The sequence below is a fragment of the Daucus carota genome, chromosome 5 (assembly GCF_001625215.2).
Source record: "Daucus carota subsp. sativus chromosome 5, DH1 v3.0, whole genome shotgun sequence".
In the NCBI taxonomy this organism is placed as follows: domain Eukaryota; kingdom Viridiplantae; phylum Streptophyta; class Magnoliopsida; order Apiales; family Apiaceae; genus Daucus; species Daucus carota.
The window spans coordinates 43,967,627-43,990,583 of NC_030385.2; the positions used below are offsets into that span (position 1 = coordinate 43,967,627).

A 22,957-nucleotide genomic window follows, 5' to 3' on the forward strand; every position below is an offset into this window, starting at 1 on the left:
ATAAAATGGTGGGGCCTATCAATATTTAATTATAGATTTGAAATAGTGGAGGAAAATAGTGGGTGTAATAGTGTTTATTTAATAAAAAGAGATTATAAAATAGAGAGATAGTGGGTGTAATAGTGAAAAATAGTGTTTAAAAATAATAAGTATGATAGGTTATTTTTTTTGAGACGTCCCAAAAAAGAATAAAGATCACATAAAATGAGACGGAGGGAGTAAATAATAATAATTCGACTAGCGAAATATTTTTTTCGGAGAGACCGGTTTTTAGAACGATGGATTGTTGCGTACACGTGAATTCCCAAAAATCGAAAGAGGGGTTAGACCGGGCTCAAACATTACATGGTTGTAAAGGCATAGTCGTCATCGCCTCCTTAACTAATCTCACTAATCACCATTCACCAGGGCTTTCCCCCTGCAAAAGAAATCAACCTTCACCGCCCGCACCGCCATTCTCTCCTCTCTCTCTCTCCATCTCTCTCCGCCTCTTCTCTCCGCACAACAATAATTTCATATAAGATTCGATATCAGTTGACATATTATGTCACTGTTTCGGGGATTATCTCGGATTTCGAGGTCGAGTTACAACCAGTGTAGATTTATATACTCGCTGCCACGTCATCACCATCCTCTACAACAACAACTCTCTCATGGCCATTCTAATCAGTTTGTATCTCATTTTGATTCCAATCGCAAGGTAAGCTGCGTCGCTTTGCTTCTTCTCCAAGTCATGTTTAATCGGCTGATTCCTATTGTTTTTGCTGCTTGTTTCTGATTCTATACCTAGTTTATATGTTTTTTAGTGTGTTAATGCTGCAACTGTGTCGTTTTATTCAATATCGAAGAGTTTTGTTTCTGTAGTCTCTCACAGGACTTTCGTCGAACAGTGGGGATACTTTGATATAGAGTACTGAATTGGACTATTTAGGTGTATAAGTAGGTTGTAACTTAATAGTTTAGAGTCAGAAAACTCGTATTTCCTGAAGCACTTGCGAGTTCTAGATTATGAAAGGCTGATTGTTGATGCACATTAGGCTGGCACAGTTACTGTTGCCGATGCATGCTGTATATTGAGTGTAACAGTAACTCATATTTGTTTGTACTATTTGTATACATAATTGCCATTGTTTCTGGTGATTAGTAGGTTCTGGGTTGCAGAATAATTTATTCATGGATTTCGGGTGCCTTTACTAGTATTGGACAACAGGTGCAATATCAAAGCAACTCCATGGTTGACTCGACGGTAGATACCCATCTCCTTAATTTTTCTTCTGCATCTATTGTTGGGTGGCATGTCCTTTGATTTTCTTAATTCTGGAAAATAGTTTCAGAGCAAGTATTACTTCTAACCGTGTGGATTTCCCTTTAGTTTTAAGTTTTAACTTCACAGCACTGCAAAACTAGTATGTAAAACCTGTATTAATCTCCCAATTTTGTTTGTGACTTGTGTTTATTAACTATAATTAAGCCAGACAGGAACTTGGTAACTTTATCCAATATATAGAATGATAATCTCTTCACCTTACTCTTTGTTGTCCATATGTTTTTTCTTTTATACATTGACATAGCTGATACTCTATATTCAATATAGGAACAAGTTGACCCATTTTCTATAGTTGCCGATGAACTATCTATTCTTGCCGAGAGGTTACGGTCAATGGTGGTAGCTGAGGTACAAGACTATTTGCTTACTTCTATGTTTTGACTTTTTCTAGCACATATAAGCATCATGTGACACTGTTGAACAAAATTATATTTTGAAGGGATAACAACCTTGGCTTTAATTTTTAAGCTCAATCCTTTTAAATCGTACGTGAAGGTGCTAGGCTGCTAGCGGTGTACTACACTACTACCTTTATTTTTGGTAGGAATGATGCAGATATTAATATTGATGTCTATTTAAATGTATTTTTTTATAGGTGCCAAAGCTTGCCTCAGCTGCCGAGTATTTCTTTAAACTTGGTGTTGAAGGAAAGAGGTTTCGACCAACGGTATTTTTCAGACTAAGCACATCTGCATGTTTAGTATAAATATTGAACAGTGTCATCTATGTTTAGTATAAATATCCTCTAAATGTCTTGCTTTAGTGTATGTGTCTTTGCATCATTATTATAGCTTCTCGCAAGTATCATATGAGTTTTGAGACAAGTGTTTGCTTAAAACTGGGACTAGCAAATTAGTAAAATGATGTTTAAGATAATACATATATACACATTTAGAGCACTGTTTTTTTTGTGTCTTTCATATTCATTAGTAGATTGGCAAAACATTGCAAAACTGATATTTTTTTTTTTTGCAAAACCATTATTCTTGGCTTGTTCTGCTAGAAACTAAATAATTGTAATGTGTTCTCCCTTTTTCAACTCTGTTAAGTGTTAACTGAAGTCATTTCCTTGCAGGTTTTGTTGTTGATGGCAACAGCTTTAAATTTACCAATATCCGCTCCAGTTCTTGACAACGGTGTTCATATGTTGTCTACAGAATTACGTACAAGACAGCAGTGTATAGCTGAGATAACAGAAATGATCCATGTGAGTTCTCTATAGATATATCTTTTTATTTTTATCTTCTGAATTTTGGTAATTCAGAAGATAACATATGGAAGATAATTCCATTTGGAAGATGTTTTTGGACATAAATTCTTCTGCTGATTTATATTAAAAAGCTTGTTAAAAAACAAAACTAACTTAGGAGATGGATAGAGTATCTTTGTCATCTCTATCCTTTTCCTTTTACTTTTCCTCATCGAGGCCTTTATATGTAATGCATGAGAAAGGAAAGTGTAGTGAGGACTCATACAAGGAGTGTCATCAATTCCTTTTTTAGAATTTCCTTATATTAACTGTTGCCTTCCTGGTAATTTTTGACACTTGCATCTCGATGCTAGTCAGAATCTCTGTGACACCCTTTGTTTAGTTTTTGCTGTCTCCTTTCTCTTAAATGTAGAACCCAATGAGGGACTACATATGAGATGAACCTGTGCTGCAAAAATAGAGAGAAAGAGAATAAGACACCATGTGCAGTGGGCCTTAAAGAATTAATTATATATATAAAAAAACAAGCATGTCCAATACCTGTGTGCATAATAGGACTGGGTCCATCTGCCAATCTTTTTTGGAAATTTCGAGTACAGCACAGATGTGTCTCGTCTTGTGTCCGACACTCCATAATTGAGTCTGTAACATAGATCCTAGTTAGAAAATAGACCTGAATTTCCAGATTTTCCACTCTGCTAAAGTTTGCTAGAGAGTTGATCTTTCCAAATGGGTAGTACGTCGAAATTAATTATCTTAGATAACATAGATAAGCTAGATGGACCAGCTGCCTCTCCACATTTTTCCAGAATTATTAGCATAACTATTAAGATCAAGGAATTGATATTCTTTTCAGTTTTTGTTTAAAGTTACAAGTGAAGTGTTTTTGGTCTGATGTTAGAGATTGACACACCATTGATTGTAGAGTAGCTGATTTGTTTCTTTATCTTAGGTCGCCAGTCTTCTTCACGATGATGTATTGGATGATGCTGATACAAGACGTGGAATCGGTTCATTGAACGCTGTAATGGGGAATAAGGTACTATAAATAATTATTCAAAACACGTTCTAACAATTTTATTTTTGTTCAGACTAATAAATTGGTGATGCACAAATCTTTAATCACATCTCAACTTATATTATTATGCTTGGCCCTGCATGTTGTATTTTACTCACAATAATGCTTCCAGTTAGCAGTATTGGCCGGAGATTTCTTGCTGTCCAGAGCGTGTGTCGCTCTTGCATCTTTGAAGAACACGGAGGTATGACTTTCTCAGTATTTCAGCAAGTTCTCATGTATTACATTGTTCAGAAGAATTACTAATCTGATGTTGGAGCAATTGGCTGAGGGATTATAATTATTTTTATTTTTATTTTTATTTTTTTTGTGTGTGTGGTTGACCGACGAAATTATAAGATAACAGATGAATCTGAGAAATTAACTGGTATAGATGATTAAAAATCTTAGGAGGAAACACATAGGTTACACTTGAACCCATAGGATACACTACAAAAGATGTTAGCATAATAGAATACACTGTTAAACCCATAGGGGACTTAATCTTCTGATCTGAAGGAAGTGACTTGATGTGTATTATATGCAGTATCTGTTAAACCAGTAGTGAGTTAGGAGTAGTAATTAATGGTTATAAGATCTATTTAGGGATTAATGTTTTGGGTATTGGAAATGTACCATTTCTGGGTACATTAGGTGGTTTTGTTGTTTTTTTGTTGAACACTGCTTGAAAATTTCAATTACAGTATGTTTTAGGGTGATTGTTATCTAGAGAATCATGACTTAACTGCCAGTTGGTGAATTACATCACTCTGGCATTCAAAGACGACATGTATAATAAGATTCCATATTCCATATAATGAAACCCAGTCCTGTTTTTTTAAAGCTGATAAAAAGTTGTTTTGTATTGTAATTTTCTTACAGTGTCTCTAGTGGGGATAAATTCTCGTTAAAATCTGCACTCATTTTACTTTTTCCATGAATGGGACTGTTTTATGCAGGTTGTGTCACTTCTAGCAACAGTAGTGGAGCATCTTGTTACAGGGGAGACCATGCAAATGACCACTACTTCTGAGCAACGCCTTAGGTATGCTGCTTTTATGTATCGATGAACCCACCTTATGCTACATGCTCTTAGATGACACTCGTGATAGATGGCTATATGCTAATAAATTGAATGTGCAAATTCCTCAAAATTACTACACTTGTGACTCCTAGTTACACTGTTATTTTGTCAGTGTGTCCATATGCTGTATTTTGAAAGCCATGTTTTGTCACTTGCTGTGCGTAAACTAGCTTATAACCTCTTGTTTTGGGTTCTCAAATTTATTTTAGAAATGCTGTTTTAAAATCTTTATCTATTGTATTTATGATGTTATGGTATATTTCATTACTGCACTCGTAATGCTTTTCTAGGTATTATAATGTTAACTCGTTTTATATTAATGCAGTATGGAGTATTATCTGCAAAAGACATACTACAAGACCGCATCACTGATTTCGAACAGCTGCAAGGCAATTGCTCTTCTTGCAGGGCAGACAGCTGAAGTTTCAGTGTTGGCTTTTGATTATGGAAAAAATCTTGTATGCAATCATTCTTTTTGCAGCTCCCATGTTCTTGTATTTAGTACTTATTCATATTGTTTTGGTAATGTGTTAGCCAAGTAGAAGTTGTTGAAATATATGAAAGCTTTATGCTAATGCACGAGTGACCTTCTCAATATACGTAGGGTGTATGGTCGAGAACTGAAAGAGTTAGAGCATATACTAGGGAACTTCTTACTATATTTTTAAAGTATGAATTTATTAAATGATCTCATAATTATAATTTAATTAAAATATGAGTCTGAATCAGGCCTTGTTTCGAGTTCCCGTCTAGAATCGGTACATCACATCACTTTAATACTGTACCTGTTTGAAGTTGACCTATATTGATACATATTGGTCCAGTAATATGTTCAGGAATTAATTTTGTATCTTTTCTTTCACAGGGTCTGGCATTTCAACTAATAGATGATGTTCTTGATTTTACTGGGACATCATCTTCTCTGGGGAAGGGTTCCTTGTCTGATATCCGCCATGTAATCATCTTTTATTCTTGTTCAAGTTTGTATATACTCACTGTTTAGTTCTTTATAAGCTTGCCTGTGTATTGTAGTGGAAAATCATGTGGTGGTTTATATGCTTATGAGTACACACAAACACTGGAGTGTTTTTTTTTTCCTTCTCAATGATTAGCTGCATCTATGCTTGCAAAGTAAAATCTGCCGTAAATTTGCAGGGTATCGTGACTGCTCCAATATTGTTCGCTATCGAGGAATTTCCAGAATTGCGTCCAATCGTTGATCGGGGGTTTGACAAACCTGGAGATGTAGATCTTGTAAGTGCTTGGTTTACTTTTAAAAGAACTGCATTTTGACCTTGTTAGTATCAGTTTATGCAGATGTTGCGAGATAAAAATTATGTAACAATGTACATTCCTGTAGTTACTGGTTGAGTCTGTTTCAGCAAATAGGTAATAATGTTCAAGTCTCGGTCTCCTAAGGGATCGTGAGCTTTATCAAAATTATCACCTGCTCGTTTTCTAAGATCTAGGGGTTATGTGTTTGTCTTGGATTGGGGAGACTGAAGAGACTGCTTTACCTCTATTTGATCTCGGAGAAACAGTATGGGGTCTCTGTATCAGGAGCTCTATTTGCACTGCTCCTCTCTATACTAGAATTCAAATTAGCTCCAGCGTCCATTTTCTTACTTTCTTACTTGAATTTGCACGTCACCTGTAGGATTTACTTGGTACTCCCTCTGTCCCATTTTAACTGATGTTTGACTTTTTAACACGTATATTGAGGTGTAAAAAAACAATATCTACACTCAATAAAAAATTTCAAAAGTTTAGAATCTAAACTTTTATTTGATATAATTTTTATGAAGAATAACTATGTTTAGATGTGATTTTTTTAACACCTTAAAATACGTGTAAAAAAGTCAAAAGCAGTTAAAATGGGACGGAGGGAGTAAAAAGTTTTAAAAGATGAGGGTTAACCTTTTTGGGCTCCTCAATTACACACTGCTATAGAGGACTCTTTATCGCGATTAGTATTAGTCAATTATCTTTCCTCACACTCAACCAAAATACCAAATAAAAGTGGATTGGTTCTTTTTCATTCCCATGGCCTATTGAGATAGCAGCCTTCGTGTTTTACCTGCCGTTCGGTCTTAATCAAGATAGGTCAAGGGCGCGCTGGAACGGTCGGTAGCTACTTAGTCTCGTCCGAGAGTATAAACTGAGGAGATGGTGTCCCCTCAAGGGCTGATGTATGTTTACTCAGCAAAAAAGTGCCCATCTCCTCAGTACAGTGTTAGCAATCAGTTAGTCGACCTTTTGTATGCTAGAGATGGGTCATAATAAGTTTCTAAAACACAGATAAGTATTGTGATAATGCATTCATGAGTTAAAGGCTGTATATCTTGATAAAATACTCTGCCATTTCAAACTGTTCACAAGTATTTTTTTAGACAAAAGACTATCTATGTAAATTGAAAAATCAGTTATTTAGCAAAAGAATTATTAATCATTGATACTATTTTTTTTATGTATGTTGTGTGTTTTCTTGACTAAATTTGGAGCATTGATGGGGATTTGCAGGCTCTAGATTATCTAGGGCGGAGTCATGGAATACAGAGGACACGGGAATTAGCACAGAAGCATGCCAACCTCGCTTCAAGTGCAATCGATTCTTTACCTGACAATGATGATGAGGACGTTCAAATATCAAGGCGGGCATTGGTAGAATTAACGCAAAGAGTCATTACGAGAAATAAATAAAAACAAATCAGAAAGCAAGTTCATATTGGCAACTGTATACGAAGAATTTTGTTTAGCTACTACCAGTGATTTTGTAAGGTAGAGGAAAGCATGCACCAATATTATGATAGAATTGAACTTTGATCCTTTAATGTTCATTCTTTTTGATATTCAAATAATCAGTCTAGAGAGAATCATACTTCTAGAGGAGTGCTCTTTGCCACAGTGCCACTGTCATCCAGCCACCATTAGCTAATTTCATTGTGCACTTGTTTTTGTGAATTGGAAAGAACTGCAAACGGGGATATATGAATTATGCAAGGCAGAAAAAAAAATGTGATCCAGGAAAATCAGTAATAGAATTTTAACTTTCTTAATGGATATTTACGTTGCACTTCATTACTATATTCCTATTTGCTGTTATCAATTTCTAGTACCGGAAAGCTAAAGATTAATTGGTAGAGATCTGATTGGATACTGACCGTTAAAAATTTCAATTTCGACATATATATTTGTATGGAATATATTATATTTGGACGGAATCCTTTTATCTTTTTTGGTCGGCGATCAGAGTATCTTAGATCTTACCTGTTTGGTATTAATTACAAATAATATTTATTAAAGTTAGAGTTGTATACCAACTCAATAAGAAATTTATTATGGCACATTACCTCGCAATTACTCTCTGTAGTTTGGCTATGTACAAGGTATAATATTTTTTATACTTTCATATTGTTTAACATTAAAATTTAGCCAAAATGTTTAATAAATAAAATTATATATTAAAAATGTGAAAATATAAATAAATTAGATATACCCAATCAATATTTTAAAATGACCCAGACGGGCTCGTTGTCATCAAGACTTCAGTTCTCTCCGCCACATATAAATGTCCTAATTTGGAGAAGTTGACTGCTCTTTTATTTAATAAGAATTAAAAATTTCGTTTGATAAGCGGAATTATTATAAATTCAGTTACTATAAAAGCATATACTCCATACTCCGTGCCGTGGAGGTAGAATTTCAGAGTTCCATTCTCTCATCCATTTCCCGGTTCCAATAATTAACAAATAAGTCGCAAACATTTTTCTCTTATTTTGCAATAAATTACTTTCAAAAAAAATAACACAAATACATACTTCTTCAAAGAATAAATATTAATTTTAATGAGAAATATTAAACGCCTCAAAATACTTAAATTTTTTATATAATATATATATTACTATGAATTATTTTCACTAAATAGGTCATTTTACAAAAAGGTAGATATTTATATCCTCAGTATATTATCAGAATTTATTACCAAAACTGTAATAGTGGCAAATATGTTTAAGAACTTTTTCTTGTTCTCCAAAATTTCTTTCTTTATACCTCATTTGTTTCACATGAAACCTATGAGCTCTGAAAATTCTGCATTCAAGGCTTCAAGCCTTGCAGCCTATGACGACACAAAACTAAAGAGCAAGGCTTAACAAAATTAATATACAATTTACAATATAGACCAGCAATCTTGATCAAGCTTGTAGAATTCCTTTGGACCAAAAAGAGTTAGATGTTAGGAGAGCGAGCAGTGCCAACCCATCTGGAGCACCGGTTTTCTTCCTCCAAGTTGAGATCTTCTTCACTCGGACCCTGCAGCTCCTAAAATAACATATCTATTGATAATAACAAAGTACACTGTGTTTTTAAACTAAACAATTGTCTGAGCCATCATCAGTGGCCTGCGTTAAGTTACATTTGTATGGTATATACACATCAAAAGAGAAACTGGTCTTAATTAACATGTCTACACACCTGTCAAATTTGCATTAGTAAATAGTGAATCCCCTACACCCTGTAAATTATACTTCAAAAGAACAGGTACACATTAGCTAGTTGCCAGTCCATCTGCGCTTCCTCGGAGGCCGCTCATGTTTGATCTCTGAATCTGTGCGGCTTTCAGTTTGGACCGGCGGCAGCTGTTCGTTGTCCATCTTTTTTACAGCTACAGGTTCTTTTTCACTTGGCATCGGAAGCTTGAAGCGCTCACTACGCTTCCTCAGCTTGGCTACAGTATCCAAGTGTTTATCTTCCTTTGGTTTCACTTCACCACCCTTCTTTATGTTCACTTGATCACCAGCATCTGTTTCATTAGCCAAGGTATGTGAATTCTGACCCGCTTCCACTGTCTTCGTAGATACATCTGATACTGTATTAGCCGCCAAAGTTCCAGCATTATGATCATCATTCTCTTTTACGTTTAAGGAGGATAATTGAGTACCAGCATCAAAATCCCTTTCCTTGTGGCTAGTCCATCTTTCCAACTTCGAACGTCCTCTCGCTGAGTCATGCTGTTCATCATCTGAAGAAGCATCTTCCTTGCGTCTTTTGGAGGATTGACGAGGCACAGGGATCCCCTGATCACCACCTCCTTGATCAATCATGCCTCTCAATCTCGCCTAAAATATAAATAAAACTAGTTATCGTGGAACAACTCGTTCAGCTAGCAAACCAGCAAGTAATATACAAAGATGTAAGATGACGTGTTATAATCCAAAAACCACTGCAACTTAAGGATGTGGTGTAATAAATCAAGTTGAAATTATGCAAGGAAACTACAACATGGACCTCTACCAGATTACGTTTATGGCACCATCAACATACATCCGAAAGCAAAATGTTCAGCTACTAATAACATTCAGCGGAGCTTCATAAATAAAGTTTGTTTCAAACTTCAAAGTAATGACTTACTATGGTTGTGAATAATCCACCTGCCATGGCTATTGATCTAGCAGAAGAAAAATCACTTCTACTAGTTCTTACTGTAAATTAATATGTGATTCCATAATCAAAAACTACATGTGATCAAACACAGAGACACAAAAAGAAATAAACACTAAAGAGCAATGATAAGGTACATCAGATGCTAAACTGTCTCATGGCGCTCCTCGGCAGAATGTGCCTAAATAGTTATAGCCCGTGTTTGGAAGTTAGAGGTTTGAGAAAAAGATACACACGACAAGAAATAAACACTAAAGCGCAACAATAAGGTACATCAGATGCTAAACTGTCTCAATAGTGCTCCTTGGCAGAAAGCGCCTAAATAGCATAGCCCGTGTTTGAAAGTTAGACGTTTGAGAAAAAAATAGAGGATTAACCTAAAACATAAGTTTAACTAGATGAATCCTCTAATATTAGTATTTGCTAGTTACTCGATTGAAATAGCGATTTGGACTCGATCCGCTAATTTTGAAAAAGCTACTTGGAGGAGCTTTTTCAATTAGAGGATTGTTGTGTCCAATACAAAAAGTTAATTCAAAGAGCTATTTACCAAACAGTTTCGTTCAAAAATAGCTAATTCAATCCGCTTGTCCAAACAACTAATTCAATCCGCTGCAACTAACAGCTAACCGCCAATTCCCAAACAAAGGCCATAAATATGGTGTTGCCTTGAAATAAGAAATATGATTCATGAAGCAGTGGTCTTAAGAAGAACATATTCCTCCCCAAAATACAAATAGTATAATACCACTTCAATATAAACATCTTCCTCATTGCAACTAAAAAATACTTGCTATTGTGAAATTTGCATAACTAATTAACTATGCTAAGAACAAAACAGCAGGGTTATGATTGATTAGTTTCTCACCACGTGACATATTACTTTTGAATATGTAAGTCATATTATATGCAAACCAAGTCAAGAATGTTCATGAGCATGTCAAACTTACCAAGCTCAATCTACTCAAATTTCTCATTTTACTTTTAAGATCAATCCAATATTTGCCAATATATTTGATTCAATACATTGTCCCCAATTCATACATTATCAGCTCAATCGCTAAAGTCATATTCAAGCCAAAAAGACTTTTGTTTAAACCGAGCTTGCCCAAAACTCAGAGCGATTTGAGTCGCTTATCAAAAAAAAAAAAAAAAACTTGTTTGAACTCGAGCCCTCAAACTAATTCAAAATAAAACAAACTCATTCTATCAAGTCGAGCCCATTTCAACTAAGCAGTCAAGTCCAACTTGGTCCAGATTACAGCCTTAAAATATAGCAAAACAACCAATCATATATTTAGAGCTTCCTAGGTAATGCTATTTTTTGGTCTATATTAGGTTTGCGCAATGAGTCTGAGAGTGGGAAGCACCAATCCTGAATCGGTACCAAGAACCCCTCCACTAAACAGTGCATAATAATCGATGTCATGATGAAATGATAAACTTATTTCATAAAATTTCCTTCCTTTTGCAAATACATCTATCAGCTATAGCCTGTTCAGAAACTCCCAGCACTGGGCTCAGTAGCTCATAACTGAATTAGGTTAACTACAATAACTATAATATGATTTTTCATTCATATGTATAACTTAATTTAAATCAATTTTTGGGAGGTCTCCCTACAAAAGTTTTATATTATTGTGTCCAGAGAGGTGACATACCCGCTCGCTTATCTGACTGTTGTGTTCTTGGTTCCTCCTAGATGGTACCGTAGAGTTGAGATCTCCCACAGACTCTTTGCTCTTCCTAGGGTACTCTTTATGTTTCTTCTCGGGCATTTTTTGATGATCAGAAGCATTAATAGCACGATCATTACGAGCACTTGGTCTTTCCTGCCTTGATCTTCTCTCATCATTATTGGGTTGACTTGCCCGTGAATAGATATCCTCACTCCCCCTATGACGTGGAAGGCTGTCAGTTTCCACTCTATCCCTCCTCTTAAGTTGCTCAACGTGGCGTCCTGGATCTTTCAGATGGTAATCTCTGTCAGAACCTTTAAGTTCGTCCTTCGCTCTAGAATGGCTAGACCACGATTTCTCTTCAACAGTCCGTACACTTTTGACTCCACGCACATCTTCCCTCTCTCTTTTGGAATGAATTTCTTCATGAGATTGCTTAAGCCTTTGCCAGTCCTCCCGCTCCCTTGGCCTATCTATTCTCTCCCTGGGGAACCAGATATCATCTTTGTGTCTGAGAGATTGCTGGTCATCATTTCTGACTCTTGCTATCTCATCTTTCTTTCTCTGCTCCATGATGTCATCCCTTTCTCTTTTCCGACGACTAGTATTTTCCCTATGGGCGTGCAAGAGTTCTTCCTTTTCCCCACGGTCCCTCTTAGAGTGGATATCTTCTTTCCTTCGTTTACTGTCGAAGTTATCAATTCGAGTTTTTACATTATCATCCCTGTCTCTGTCTCGTGACCCCATATCTTTGTCATAACCCCTCCAACTCCCATTATCCAATTGTTTCCTAAGTTGATATTGATCTATATCGTTCCGATCAACCTCTCTCACCTTACTCCGGTGTCTCGGTCCCATATCATCACTGCGATCCCTCATCCTTGTGTCCTCCATTCTAGCCCTTCTGACATGTGACTCATCGTCTTTGCGCTGCCAGGCTCCATCAGAATTTTCACTATCCTTCCGTCGATCAACATCTGCCTTCAAGTGTGAATGATGGGTTGCATTTGATTCCCAGTTTTTACGAGAATAAGGAGCCTCCCTACCTTTAAATGCCATGTGGTGTCTATCTACTTCCGATCTCTCTTTGTGGACTTTACTTCGGGCACGATGCTCATCCTCATTTGTTCTCTTAGTTCCCATCCGTGCAGACATCCCATGTTGGACAACTTCATCTTCAGTGCCATCTGGCAAATTCTGGTAGTCCCTGCTGTTTCCTGATATTGCTTTGCTATTTTCACTACTTCTTGCAGCCTTAGACTCCTCGCGGTCATCAACTTCTTCCAAGGGCAGTTGCTCAACTCGTGAATTAAGTTTTTGCTTCTTTATGGACTGAGATGAAGTTTCATCTTTATGGGTATCGGTCATATTCAGATCACTATCCACCCTATCCATTTCAAATCTTCCATCCAGCTGCTCATCAGGGGTAGCATCATTTTGTTCAAAATATTGATCCTCAGGAACCCCACCGTTATGAGAAGATGACAAATGAGGACTGCTCCCGCTTTTACCATCAATGCTTTCTGCCGATTCATCCTTTCGAATGCCATGACGCGGTTTCTCAGTTGTACTCCCACTACGGGTTTTACTAGGGGATCTCTCACTTGCTCTTCCTTTTCTATGCCTGCAGTTACACAAGAGAGAAGGTTAAAAAATTGTCATATCCCAGAGGCAAGGTGAATGTAATATATTAATCAAAAAAAATCGTTGTCCATGATTCATAGTCTAATTTAAATTCTTTAAAGTAAATTTGACCATTTATTAGATGTTAAGTGCCTCCTTGGCCTCATAACTAAGAAACTCTTTTCGGCTTTTAAAAAGATTAAAATATTTTCCAGAAAACAAATGTGATAACTTGGTCGTGCTTTTAAAAAATGTTTCAGAAATTAGAACAGTATAAAAAAAACATGAAAAAGTTTGTTACCTGAAAAAAGGAAACAGTACCGTACAGCACCTAATGTGCCCTATTTTCGTACTCTATAATCATAATAAGAATCATTACTAGAAAACTACATTAGATCTAAAGTCTCCAAATTTTGAATCAGAAGTTGAAACTAAGGGTCGGTAATTTAGAAGTTAAAATAGTATTCAGTCCAACTATGATAAAGACGAATCAGCCATAACGGATAATATAGGACAGACTAACGGAGGTAGTAGTCAATTCACATGTACAAACCAATCAGGAGAATTAGTTTAAAATTTTGGGGGAAATCTGCATAAGAAATAATTAATGGGCCTCTCATCTTATATTACACAAGGCATTGGGTTATTCCATGTTTTCAGTTATTTTGATGCATAGATTTCAAGTGTACAAACAGGAGTAAATATTTAAAACGAGAGGAAACAAGAAAACTGAAAAGGACACCAAGAATTAGTACGCGACACCAACAGACCTCTCATCCCGATGTGATCTAGGGTATATGGGGGTCTTCTCCCTAGAACTAGAAGGTTTCTGCACAGGAGCTTCCAGCATAATAGGCGGCTTTTCATCTCCTGTTGCTTTACCGCGAACAGCTTTATTTAACGGAGCTTTTCTTCCTGCAAGCTCTCTTTTCCGGTCCTTGTAAGATTGTGGTGCACTATCAAAAACTGCAGTGTCTTCCTGTGAATTGTTCTCTTCTACATCACGGCCTACTCCTAGCTCCTCTCTTGATGAGTCCTCTGGCAGCTTTGCGATGTCATTCCCGTTGACAGAATCATCATCTGCAGAATCCTGCAAGGCAATCTGTTTCCAAGCAACATCAGTATATATGTAAATCAAACACCGCGAGTCGCACTTAGATCATTAATATATAAAGAGAACTAGGATTATCTTCTAACCTCAATAATAGCATCTGCATCGCGCATTCTTGGAGGACGAGTATCAATGGATGGGAGCCTTTCACCATATCCAGTTTCCACTTGAATCGGTCGCCCAGGTGGCTGGTAATACACAAGATTTAGTAAGTTTGAAACTTAGAATTTACATGTTAGATAATGGCTACTTTTGATTTGATTTTCTTCATGATGTAGCCATGCAGGTCATAAATATATAGTAAATAGAGAAACGACGGGAATAATTTACATCTTTACATAGACCGTGTTCTTAAATAAAAGGCATACACAAAATTGACGAGTGGACCCAAAAAGAAGTATCATACGACAATGATGATTGCTAGCAATAGCAAGATCATAAGCTTATGATGGAAGTTCATAAATGCAGTGGCCAGTGGTTAGCTAATTTATAAGCTAAGAATGGCTGGAGTTTTTTTATTATGTGAAAGGAATCATAATAGCTAACAGGTACATACAAATTGTGGTCTTGCACGCAGCGATGCCATAGATATATCACTCTGTCCAACCTCTGATTTTTCAGGATTCGTGTTATCAGCTGGAATATCATGAATCCCTGCAGCTGCTGCCAGCTCGGGGGGCATATCTGGATCATAATCCTGAAACAAAAGTTTTGTTTTATGGGAGCAGGAAAAAACAATAAGAACCAATTTAAAATGAATAAATGTACAGGACAATTCTATCACTTCTATGGTTCATGAATCCAAGTGGTGGCCATTCTTGATTAATATGGTTACTTTAATGACTGATACATATATACACATATTTCGTGTGCGCAACTAAAAGTTTAGAGCTATATTGTTAGACCTATACCTATCATTATATTACCAATCGATATACAAATGACACAGTCACACGATGATAGAGCATATATTTATATATGTTTTTATATGATTTTATTCCCATAATTTTAGTATTTTGTAAATAATCGGGATGTTACTAATTGATTTTAAGTGTTTAATTTCAGGAAAATAAATATTCCTAAAGTTGGATTAAATCAAGCTTATTTGGGCTTAATCAGATGGAAATTCGGACTTTATGGATAGCCAGCGAAGCAAATCTTGTTTGGGCCGTAACTTGAGTTCTGGATGTCAGAATTGGGCGATTTAACAGCCCACGCGAAGATATTGGAATTTTCTACAAGTTTAAGGTGGTCCAGGTATCAAAAGGCAACTGGATCAGTCCAGAATCAGGCCTGAACAGCAGCCTACGAATTTCAGCATCAGAATCCAACCCGTTTTAGGATATTATTTTATTTTCTTGTAAATTAAGAAAACTCTTATATATATTAGGGTTTGATAGAGATTAGAGACAACTAACTTTGTATCATATAGACTAATATAGAGATAGCCTTTCTAGAGAGAAAAGGGAGAGAAGAACTTGTGAGAGATATTGGAAGGAGTGAAGGGATTCATCCGGACGTCCAGCACTTTCGTCAAGTTATATTCTTTGTACTTAAATTCTTACACTCATGGTTTGTGGTATAAATATATATTTGTTTCATCTTATCATGAGTAGCTAATCTCTTAATCCAAGAGTTGGGTACTATTCTTTGGTTTATTATGTTTGCTTAGTTGGATTGTGTTTTCTCTTGATTTGTTAATCTGTCATTGAGCTCTTTATACAATTACAGGAGTAGCTAACTTGTAATTGAATCTTTAGGAGTTATAACAAAATCGGGAGAGGAGTTATAATTCTAGTACATGATATGATGGACACAATTTGAGTATTAGATCGGGAGATTGATATGAGAATTGTGAGACTTAAAATCCTTGGTTCTTAATAGTTTATAATTGTACTTTGATTGACCATGGGAGTGGCTTTTAAGGGATAATTGTAGGCATTATAATCTACCTTGGGAGAGGAGTTTATAAATATTAGAAGGATTGTTTTTAGCAAACAAGAGACACAAATTAGACATTCATGATAGCCATTGAAGAACTCTAATTCTTGGGTTGTTTTCTCTCATATTTATTATATTATTAATTTATTATATTAATTAGTTGATAACCATACACCACCAAATTCTTCTCCACACTTCTGAATTACAAGAGATAAAAGACTTGAAATTTGTATTGATATCAGTCCTTCCCTGCGAACGATACTCTTCACAATACTCGACAACACACGACTGTAAGATGTGTTACCCTTTAGGTTTTACCAAACTTGTAGACTTAGAAAGGTGAGTCAAGGCGCTCAGTAAGGTGTTCATAAAGCGAATTAGCATTTCAGCTTGAGTTCTACGAAAACCACTATTGATTTCTTCTTGAAAAACATTTTATTCTCCGAAACCATATTTGACCCATAAACATATATGGTCTTCAAGATCTCAATCAAATAGTGGTCTCCAAATCCTTTTTTCTGTATACGTAATTATGTAGAATAAAGTTGATTGCTTTCTATTAAGAATAATATTAATATAAGATTGATCTATTTTAATATGTTTGCTTAATTTCTTTTCTTCTTTTTAGACTCATTATTATGGCTATAAGTCTATAACGGTTTAAGTTTATGAATAAGACTGCTAAAATATGCATTGAAATCAAAATAAATGAAGATGTCATTTATTAATAAGTTATTGATATATGCAGATAACACTGCGACAATGGTATTCTACTTATTATATTTCCAATCAGTATACCCATTTGACAATTGTATTATATTCTTATCTATGTACAAGAAGACCTCAGTACCTGGTCCGTCCTGCCACTTTCATAGACACGAATCTTGCTTTGCATAGTTGCCTCCAAGCGGAGTTGTTCCTGCATATTTAATTGTAGGCATCAGTCCTTCATCTTGGTAAAGAAAACCACAATTGCTCTCATGCTTAGCGTAAAAAATCAATGATGTCACTAACCAGCTGTTTACAATAATTTTTCCAGGAATCCTCATTTAGACCGAAGTTGAAATAATCTGATATATCAACACCAGCGAGTGCCCATGGCTTTTCCTCGAAACTATCTATGTCAACTTCAAATATAGTCCTGAGACCACAACAAGATACATAAATATTAAGAGCCAAAATATATATATATAGTGGTATGGCCTACAAATCATATTGGCCAATATGCTCTTTACCTGCCTCAACTTCTTTTGTCATTAATACTGTCACTAACACTTATATTTATATTAAGGCGACACCATCACCACAGTCCACAGATTAGTTGAGACTCCCATAAAATTAGACAAACATCAGGAAGAGCTACATGGCAAGAATTGGTTCATATGACTAATGAGTTGCAGACAATATCTAATTTAATTTTACATAATTATATATTTAAGAACTAAAAGATGCACCAAATAAATCCTAAAAACAGAAAAGTTATTATAAATGGTGCGATTAATTCATAAGTAATAACCAGATTGTATACTGATGGAAAATTACTTGTGAGATGGAAGTGTGAAATCCAATCCTCTGCCGAAACCATGTCCTGGAGTATTGTTCGCCCAAACCGGCGCACCATAACCCGCGTGAAAACCTTTTTGCATAGGGGGGGCATTTTTTAATCCTGCTGGACGCCAGTCACCTCTGCCACGACCAGGGGTAGGTCCCATGCTGAGAGGGGGACGAGTTTGACCTGGGGAGACACCAGGGGCTAAAGGAGCGGCACCAGGAATTGGGGGTGCACCAGGTCTCACATACTACACAAAAATATCTTGAACAATGTTACATTCATAGTCAAAATTAAACAGAGAATTCATGTTTATTGTAGCTATAGTCAGATTAAATAGAGATGCTGAAAGTTATGGGAATCAGGGAATCACAGTGCACATGATGTCCAACACTTGGTTCATTTTATTCTTAAGCATAGAAAATACAAAATTTGACCAAACTCTGCAGGCTGCAGCACATAAAACATCAAGGTGATGAAAACTTCATATTGTTTTTTATATTTATATAGTTCAGATTAATTTAAGCAATATACAAGTGAGATAATAATTTAAGCACAAAAGAGGATAAAAATTAGAAAGAATTCCACATATACAACCATATAACAATGTCCCTTGAAAAACTCATACAGCATAGTGCTGGGGAAGTTAGACAAGTTTATAGATTTCAACAGTTGAAGAAATTTATTTCAGTACTTGCGCAATCAAACTCTAAATGTATTTGCAGTCGTTATATTGGCATTCTCCTCACAAAATTCAAGGATTTTGCATGTCCAGAGAGGATATGGTCTGATTAGGTTGAGGTGAGTTTGTAGTCTATACTAATATCTGAATGTGTTTCACATATTTTTAGTCAAATTCCCATCTATCCAGAAAACCGAAATTATATAATGGTATTAATGATCGTTAAAAACCATTATTATTACTTTATAAGTTCAACGTCAAGTGTATTCTCAATAAAAGATTAACATCATCTCCTTGGACCATTTCCAGTATGATGTACATAGGCAATGTATGCCTTTCTGCATACATTGCAGGGTATGTGACATAAAATTTAAGCTATTATGTGAATATTAGTACTTCACTGATCTTTAGCTCCACAAAACACACAGCTTTTAGAGATTTATTGAACTCTAACACAGGATTTTTGTGCAGAAACCCGAATTGCAGACCATAGAGATTTGTCTACGACACAATGGACTGCAACATTATAATCAGAGGAATGCTGGTAAATTGTCAATACTCTTTGATACCCAATAGAAAGCAATTACAAGCATCTAATTTCTAAAAACTAATATACAGCATACCAAATCATACTCTATACAACATGTACATTTTACAAACATACAAAACCCACAAGTACAACGAACTGACCTTGAACTGGGAATGGAACTGATTATGATACCCATACCCCGTCTTTGGGGGCTGCACAACTCCGTTCACTTTCCTCTCCCCATCCCCGGCTTCTTTCCTCTCACCCTCCCCACCTTGAATTGCACCACCATCTTCCCCCCAATCTTGCTCCTCAATCTGATTCCCATCCCCGTCGCCAACAATTACCAAATTATCCTCCTCCGCATCATCCCCTTCAACTCCCCCCATCCCACCCAAATCCATCTCATCATTATTATCATTCAACACAATTTGCAAACCATCATCACTATCACTATCCCAATCATCCTCCCCTTCCATAAAGTCCTCATCTTTCCCGTTAACCGGATTCTCCGAACCCCCCAGAATCGACAAACCCGGGATCCCCACACCCCTGCCGTCCTCCCCATCACCATCATCACCCTCGCCAACATTAATCTGCGATTCATCAATCAAATTCGGATCCTCAAACTTCCTTTCCTCGCTTTCCCCGTCCAAAACCCTATCTCTCCACTTCGATTCATCCAATTGAATCCGGGTCGGATCCGAACTTTCAAGATCCAATCTTTTCGAGCTCGGAGCTTCGGCGACGATCTCTTTACGATCGTTATCAATCGCGACGTTGTTCTGGATCGGAAGAGACGATGAATTAGCGAACGGTGTAAGAACATCGGTGTACAAATCGCCGAACTCGTCGTCGTCTTCCATGGCTTGATAAATTAGGGTTTTTGAGGTGTATAATATGTGTGTTTGTATGTTTATGATAATATAAATTACGCAGTGTGTGTATGTGTGTGAGATATGGGATAGTTGTTACAGAGTTACAGCAATGTAATTGAGGAACTAGGGTTTGGATGACAATTTGCTGATGCCATTAATATTCAGAGCAGCTACCGTTAGTCAAAATTCTCATCCACTGTTTAATAAACTCAAGGGGATACATTAATAATAATACACCCTCCGTCCCAAATTAACTGTCCCGTTTGCTTTTTTGATGGTCAATTTGACCCAACTTTGAATGAAAAATATGTATATTAAATAATTGAATAAAATCATTGAAATATATATCATTGAAAAGATTATCAAATCTATTTTAGAATATATTTTTCAGTTTTGTAAAATTGTAAATGAATAATTTTTAATTTTCAGTCAAAGTTGAGTCAAATTGACCATCAAAAAGTCAAACTGTACAGTTAATTTGGGACGGAGGGAGTAATAATTTTATAAATAATTACCAAAATATATTTTTGAGATCAAGTTGTATTCCAATTGAGTTAAATTATCATTAATCAATGAAAAAAATTCTATGAAGACCACGTTTTCATCGGAGACCTTGAAGACCACTAATATTCTGCAATTAAAACACTACCAAATTTATTATTTTGCGAAGTACATTCGATAAATATCACTGTTTCATTGAAAATGTTGAAAATTATTTATGCTAAACAAATAGAACATGTATGTTCTGCAAGATCAACAAATGTTCTGCACACTAAACATGGTTTTGTAAAATAATATGTTTTTTAATGTTTTGTTTGCCATGTATAAAATTTGCAAGATTGTCAATAAAATAATTGAACATTATGAGAGTTTGTTCATTAAATTTTAAAATTATTTTTTAATTTAGAAATCTATTATGACTTCAAACAACCTACTAATAAATTTATTCAAAGTTTATATATATTTTATCAAAAATACTAAATATTTATTGGTGTGATTTAATATGTGAAGATTTAATAAAATGAATCCTTCGTTTACAAAACATTATTTAATATGTGAATATTAAGGAGAATTTGTCTAGTCAGCGTGACCTTTGGTTCGGGAAGAGCGAAACTGTGAGATTTAGGGTCCTTTTATTTGTGAAGAGGATACGAAATGAAATGTAGAAAAAGAAATTAGGAAATTAGGAGAAAGAAATGAATTGGTCCAGAATTATGAATGGATTAAAATAAACTTTTGTTAATCAGCTTTTCTTATTTTTGATATGAACTTTTCACACTTTTTTTTATATGAATTATAATTGGAATTTTCCCGTACCTAGAAAAAGATGGAATAAAATTTGAAGGATACTGTGTAGGTGTAAAATAAAAAGGTCAGAGAAAATGATAATTTTAATTAAATAAATACTAATAAAGAAAATGTAATTAATTAATTTATTTGTTATTTTTTCTCTGCCACTATTGATTTGTGGATAAAGTATTTATCCTCTACGATCGTGTATGTGGAAATAAGAGATCATACAAATGGGTGATTTTAGCAACTTACAATAAAATCATGGAAGAGTGGCAAAGTATTCAACTCTTCAATAATTTATTTATAGGGTATCTACCACATATACCCAGTGTTCCAAAAAGCGGTCTAGGCGGCGCCCAGGCGCTAGGCGCCGGGCAAACGCTCCGAGGTGGGGCTAGGCGGCTTTTTAAACGTTTTTCCCTTAAATCGGTCAACCTCGGAGTTAGGCGGTCAAATCGGTCAAAGTCGGCGACTCGGTCAACATCGGGTCAATGTAAAAAAGCGTTGAAATGATCAAAATTAAGCGTTTGAATCACTCGTTTTCTTTCTTTCTCGTAAAACTAGGGTTCATCCAAATCGAATACAAGATTCTTACCGCCTCATTCTTCAATCGGCTGCTTAAGTGGTACTGGATTTCTATCTAAAGTTATGTATGAGTTTTTTGGCTTCGTGTGGAGTAGCTTCTCTCTAGTCAAGTTAACTGATGTAGTGCTAAAGCAGCTGCTTGTTGTGAATTGAAAAGTTGGTAGCTCATTTTGTTAGATTAGCTGCTTCATTTATCAATCCGAGATTTTGTCAAATATTTGTATGTTATATTATCCTGGTGCTAAATCATTATTTCTGTAAGTATTTGAAAGTGGCTTTTAATTCTCAAATTATATATTAATTATTAATTATTAAATTTTGAAAATAATAAATAATATTTAAATACATCCGATTAATGTTCCGATTAATCCCCGATTCACCGATTAGTCTCTCGAAGGCACCCCGACCGCCCTAGGCCGCCTAGCGAGTTTTAGAACACTGCATATACCATATTTCAACATGTTTATTGCAGTTATATGGTCCTCACAGAATTATTTCATATTTATGTTTCTGCAGTGTTTCATTTTTTTAGCTATATCCTACGCTTCCCATCTTCAATCAATTTTAGGATTTTAATTACATATTCACTACCACAACTTTTTTTTCTCCCTCTCTACTTTCTCTGTGTTTTCTATCCCTCCCCTTGTCTCTCTCAAAGCATTGCAGGAAAACGAAGGGGGATTTCGTGTTATGTGTGACGTAAGGGGTAGAGGAGTAGAGAGGAATTGAATGGAGGCGATCGGAGGGGTGGTCGAACCACCTTGTCAGCGACGATGGGAAGGAAACGTGAAGATTAAAGTAGATGTTTGTCTATGTTGCTAGGGTCGTGTGAATGCGTGTGTTGACGTCAGTGGTTAAAATCTCACGACATCGAAGACGGAGGGGGATATGCGATGATGGTGATGGAAGAGGAAATAAAGGGTGGAGAAAGACGATGCAAGATGTGAGATAAGAGATGGAGCGAGAGTAT

The 22,957-nt window shown here is 35.8% G+C and overlaps 2 protein-coding genes across 3 annotated transcripts; one reads left to right on the forward strand and one right to left on the reverse strand.

The window, feature by feature from the left end:
• Positions 1-308: 308 nt before the first annotated feature.
• On the forward strand, positions 309-7,582 carry LOC108219959 (solanesyl-diphosphate synthase 1, mitochondrial). Of its 2 annotated transcripts, none has more exons than XM_017393563.2 (12): positions 309-700; positions 1,148-1,246; positions 1,595-1,675; positions 1,923-1,994; positions 2,403-2,534; positions 3,490-3,576; positions 3,728-3,799; positions 4,554-4,639; positions 5,004-5,136; positions 5,544-5,633; positions 5,834-5,932; positions 7,199-7,582. In XM_017393563.2, the coding sequence occupies exons 1-12, from the start codon at positions 545-547 to the stop codon at positions 7,376-7,378; spliced, it is 1,287 nt and encodes a 428-aa protein (XP_017249052.1). In that variant the 5' UTR covers positions 309-544; the 3' UTR covers positions 7,379-7,582. The 2 variants fall into 2 exon arrangements, with proteins under 2 accessions (XP_017249052.1, XP_017249053.1); XM_017393564.2 differs by having other exon boundaries at positions 560-700; positions 1,145-1,246.
• A 1,414-nt stretch (positions 7,583-8,996) lies between these two features.
• On the reverse strand, positions 8,997-20,308 carry LOC108222838 (FIP1[V]-like protein). The gene is made up of 9 exons (XM_017396763.2): positions 19,393-20,308; positions 18,014-18,270; positions 17,486-17,612; positions 17,322-17,390; positions 15,087-15,227; positions 14,617-14,718; positions 14,190-14,521; positions 11,779-13,420; positions 8,997-9,795 (listed from the first exon to the last, which is right to left on the reverse strand). Exons 1-9 carry the CDS (start codon positions 20,095-20,097, stop codon positions 9,229-9,231), a joined length of 3,942 nt encoding a protein of 1,313 aa, XP_017252252.2. The 5' UTR covers positions 20,098-20,308; the 3' UTR covers positions 8,997-9,228.
• Positions 20,309-22,957: the final 2,649 nt, after the last annotated feature.

Coding starts and splice junctions, on each gene's coding strand:
- LOC108222838 (XM_017396763.2), bottom strand. CDS start 20,097: ATGGAAGACGACGACGAGTTCGGCGATTTGTACACCGATGTTCTTACA. Junction 17,613..18,013: donor TTCACACTTCCATCTCACAA/GTAATTTTCCAT, acceptor TTGTGGTCTCAG/GACTATATTTGAAGTTGACA. Junction 14,522..14,616: donor ATGCAGATGCTATTATTGAG/GTTAGAAGATAA, acceptor GCTTGGAAACAG/ATTGCCTTGCAGGATTCTGC.
- LOC108219959 (XM_017393563.2), top strand. CDS start 545: ATGTCACTGTTTCGGGGATTATCTCGGATTTCGAGGTCGAGTTACAAC. Junction 701..1,147: donor ATTTTGATTCCAATCGCAAG/GTAAGCTGCGTC, acceptor GGTGATTAGTAG/GTTCTGGGTTGCAGAATAAT. Junction 5,634..5,833: donor CCTTGTCTGATATCCGCCAT/GTAATCATCTTT, acceptor GTAAATTTGCAG/GGTATCGTGACTGCTCCAAT.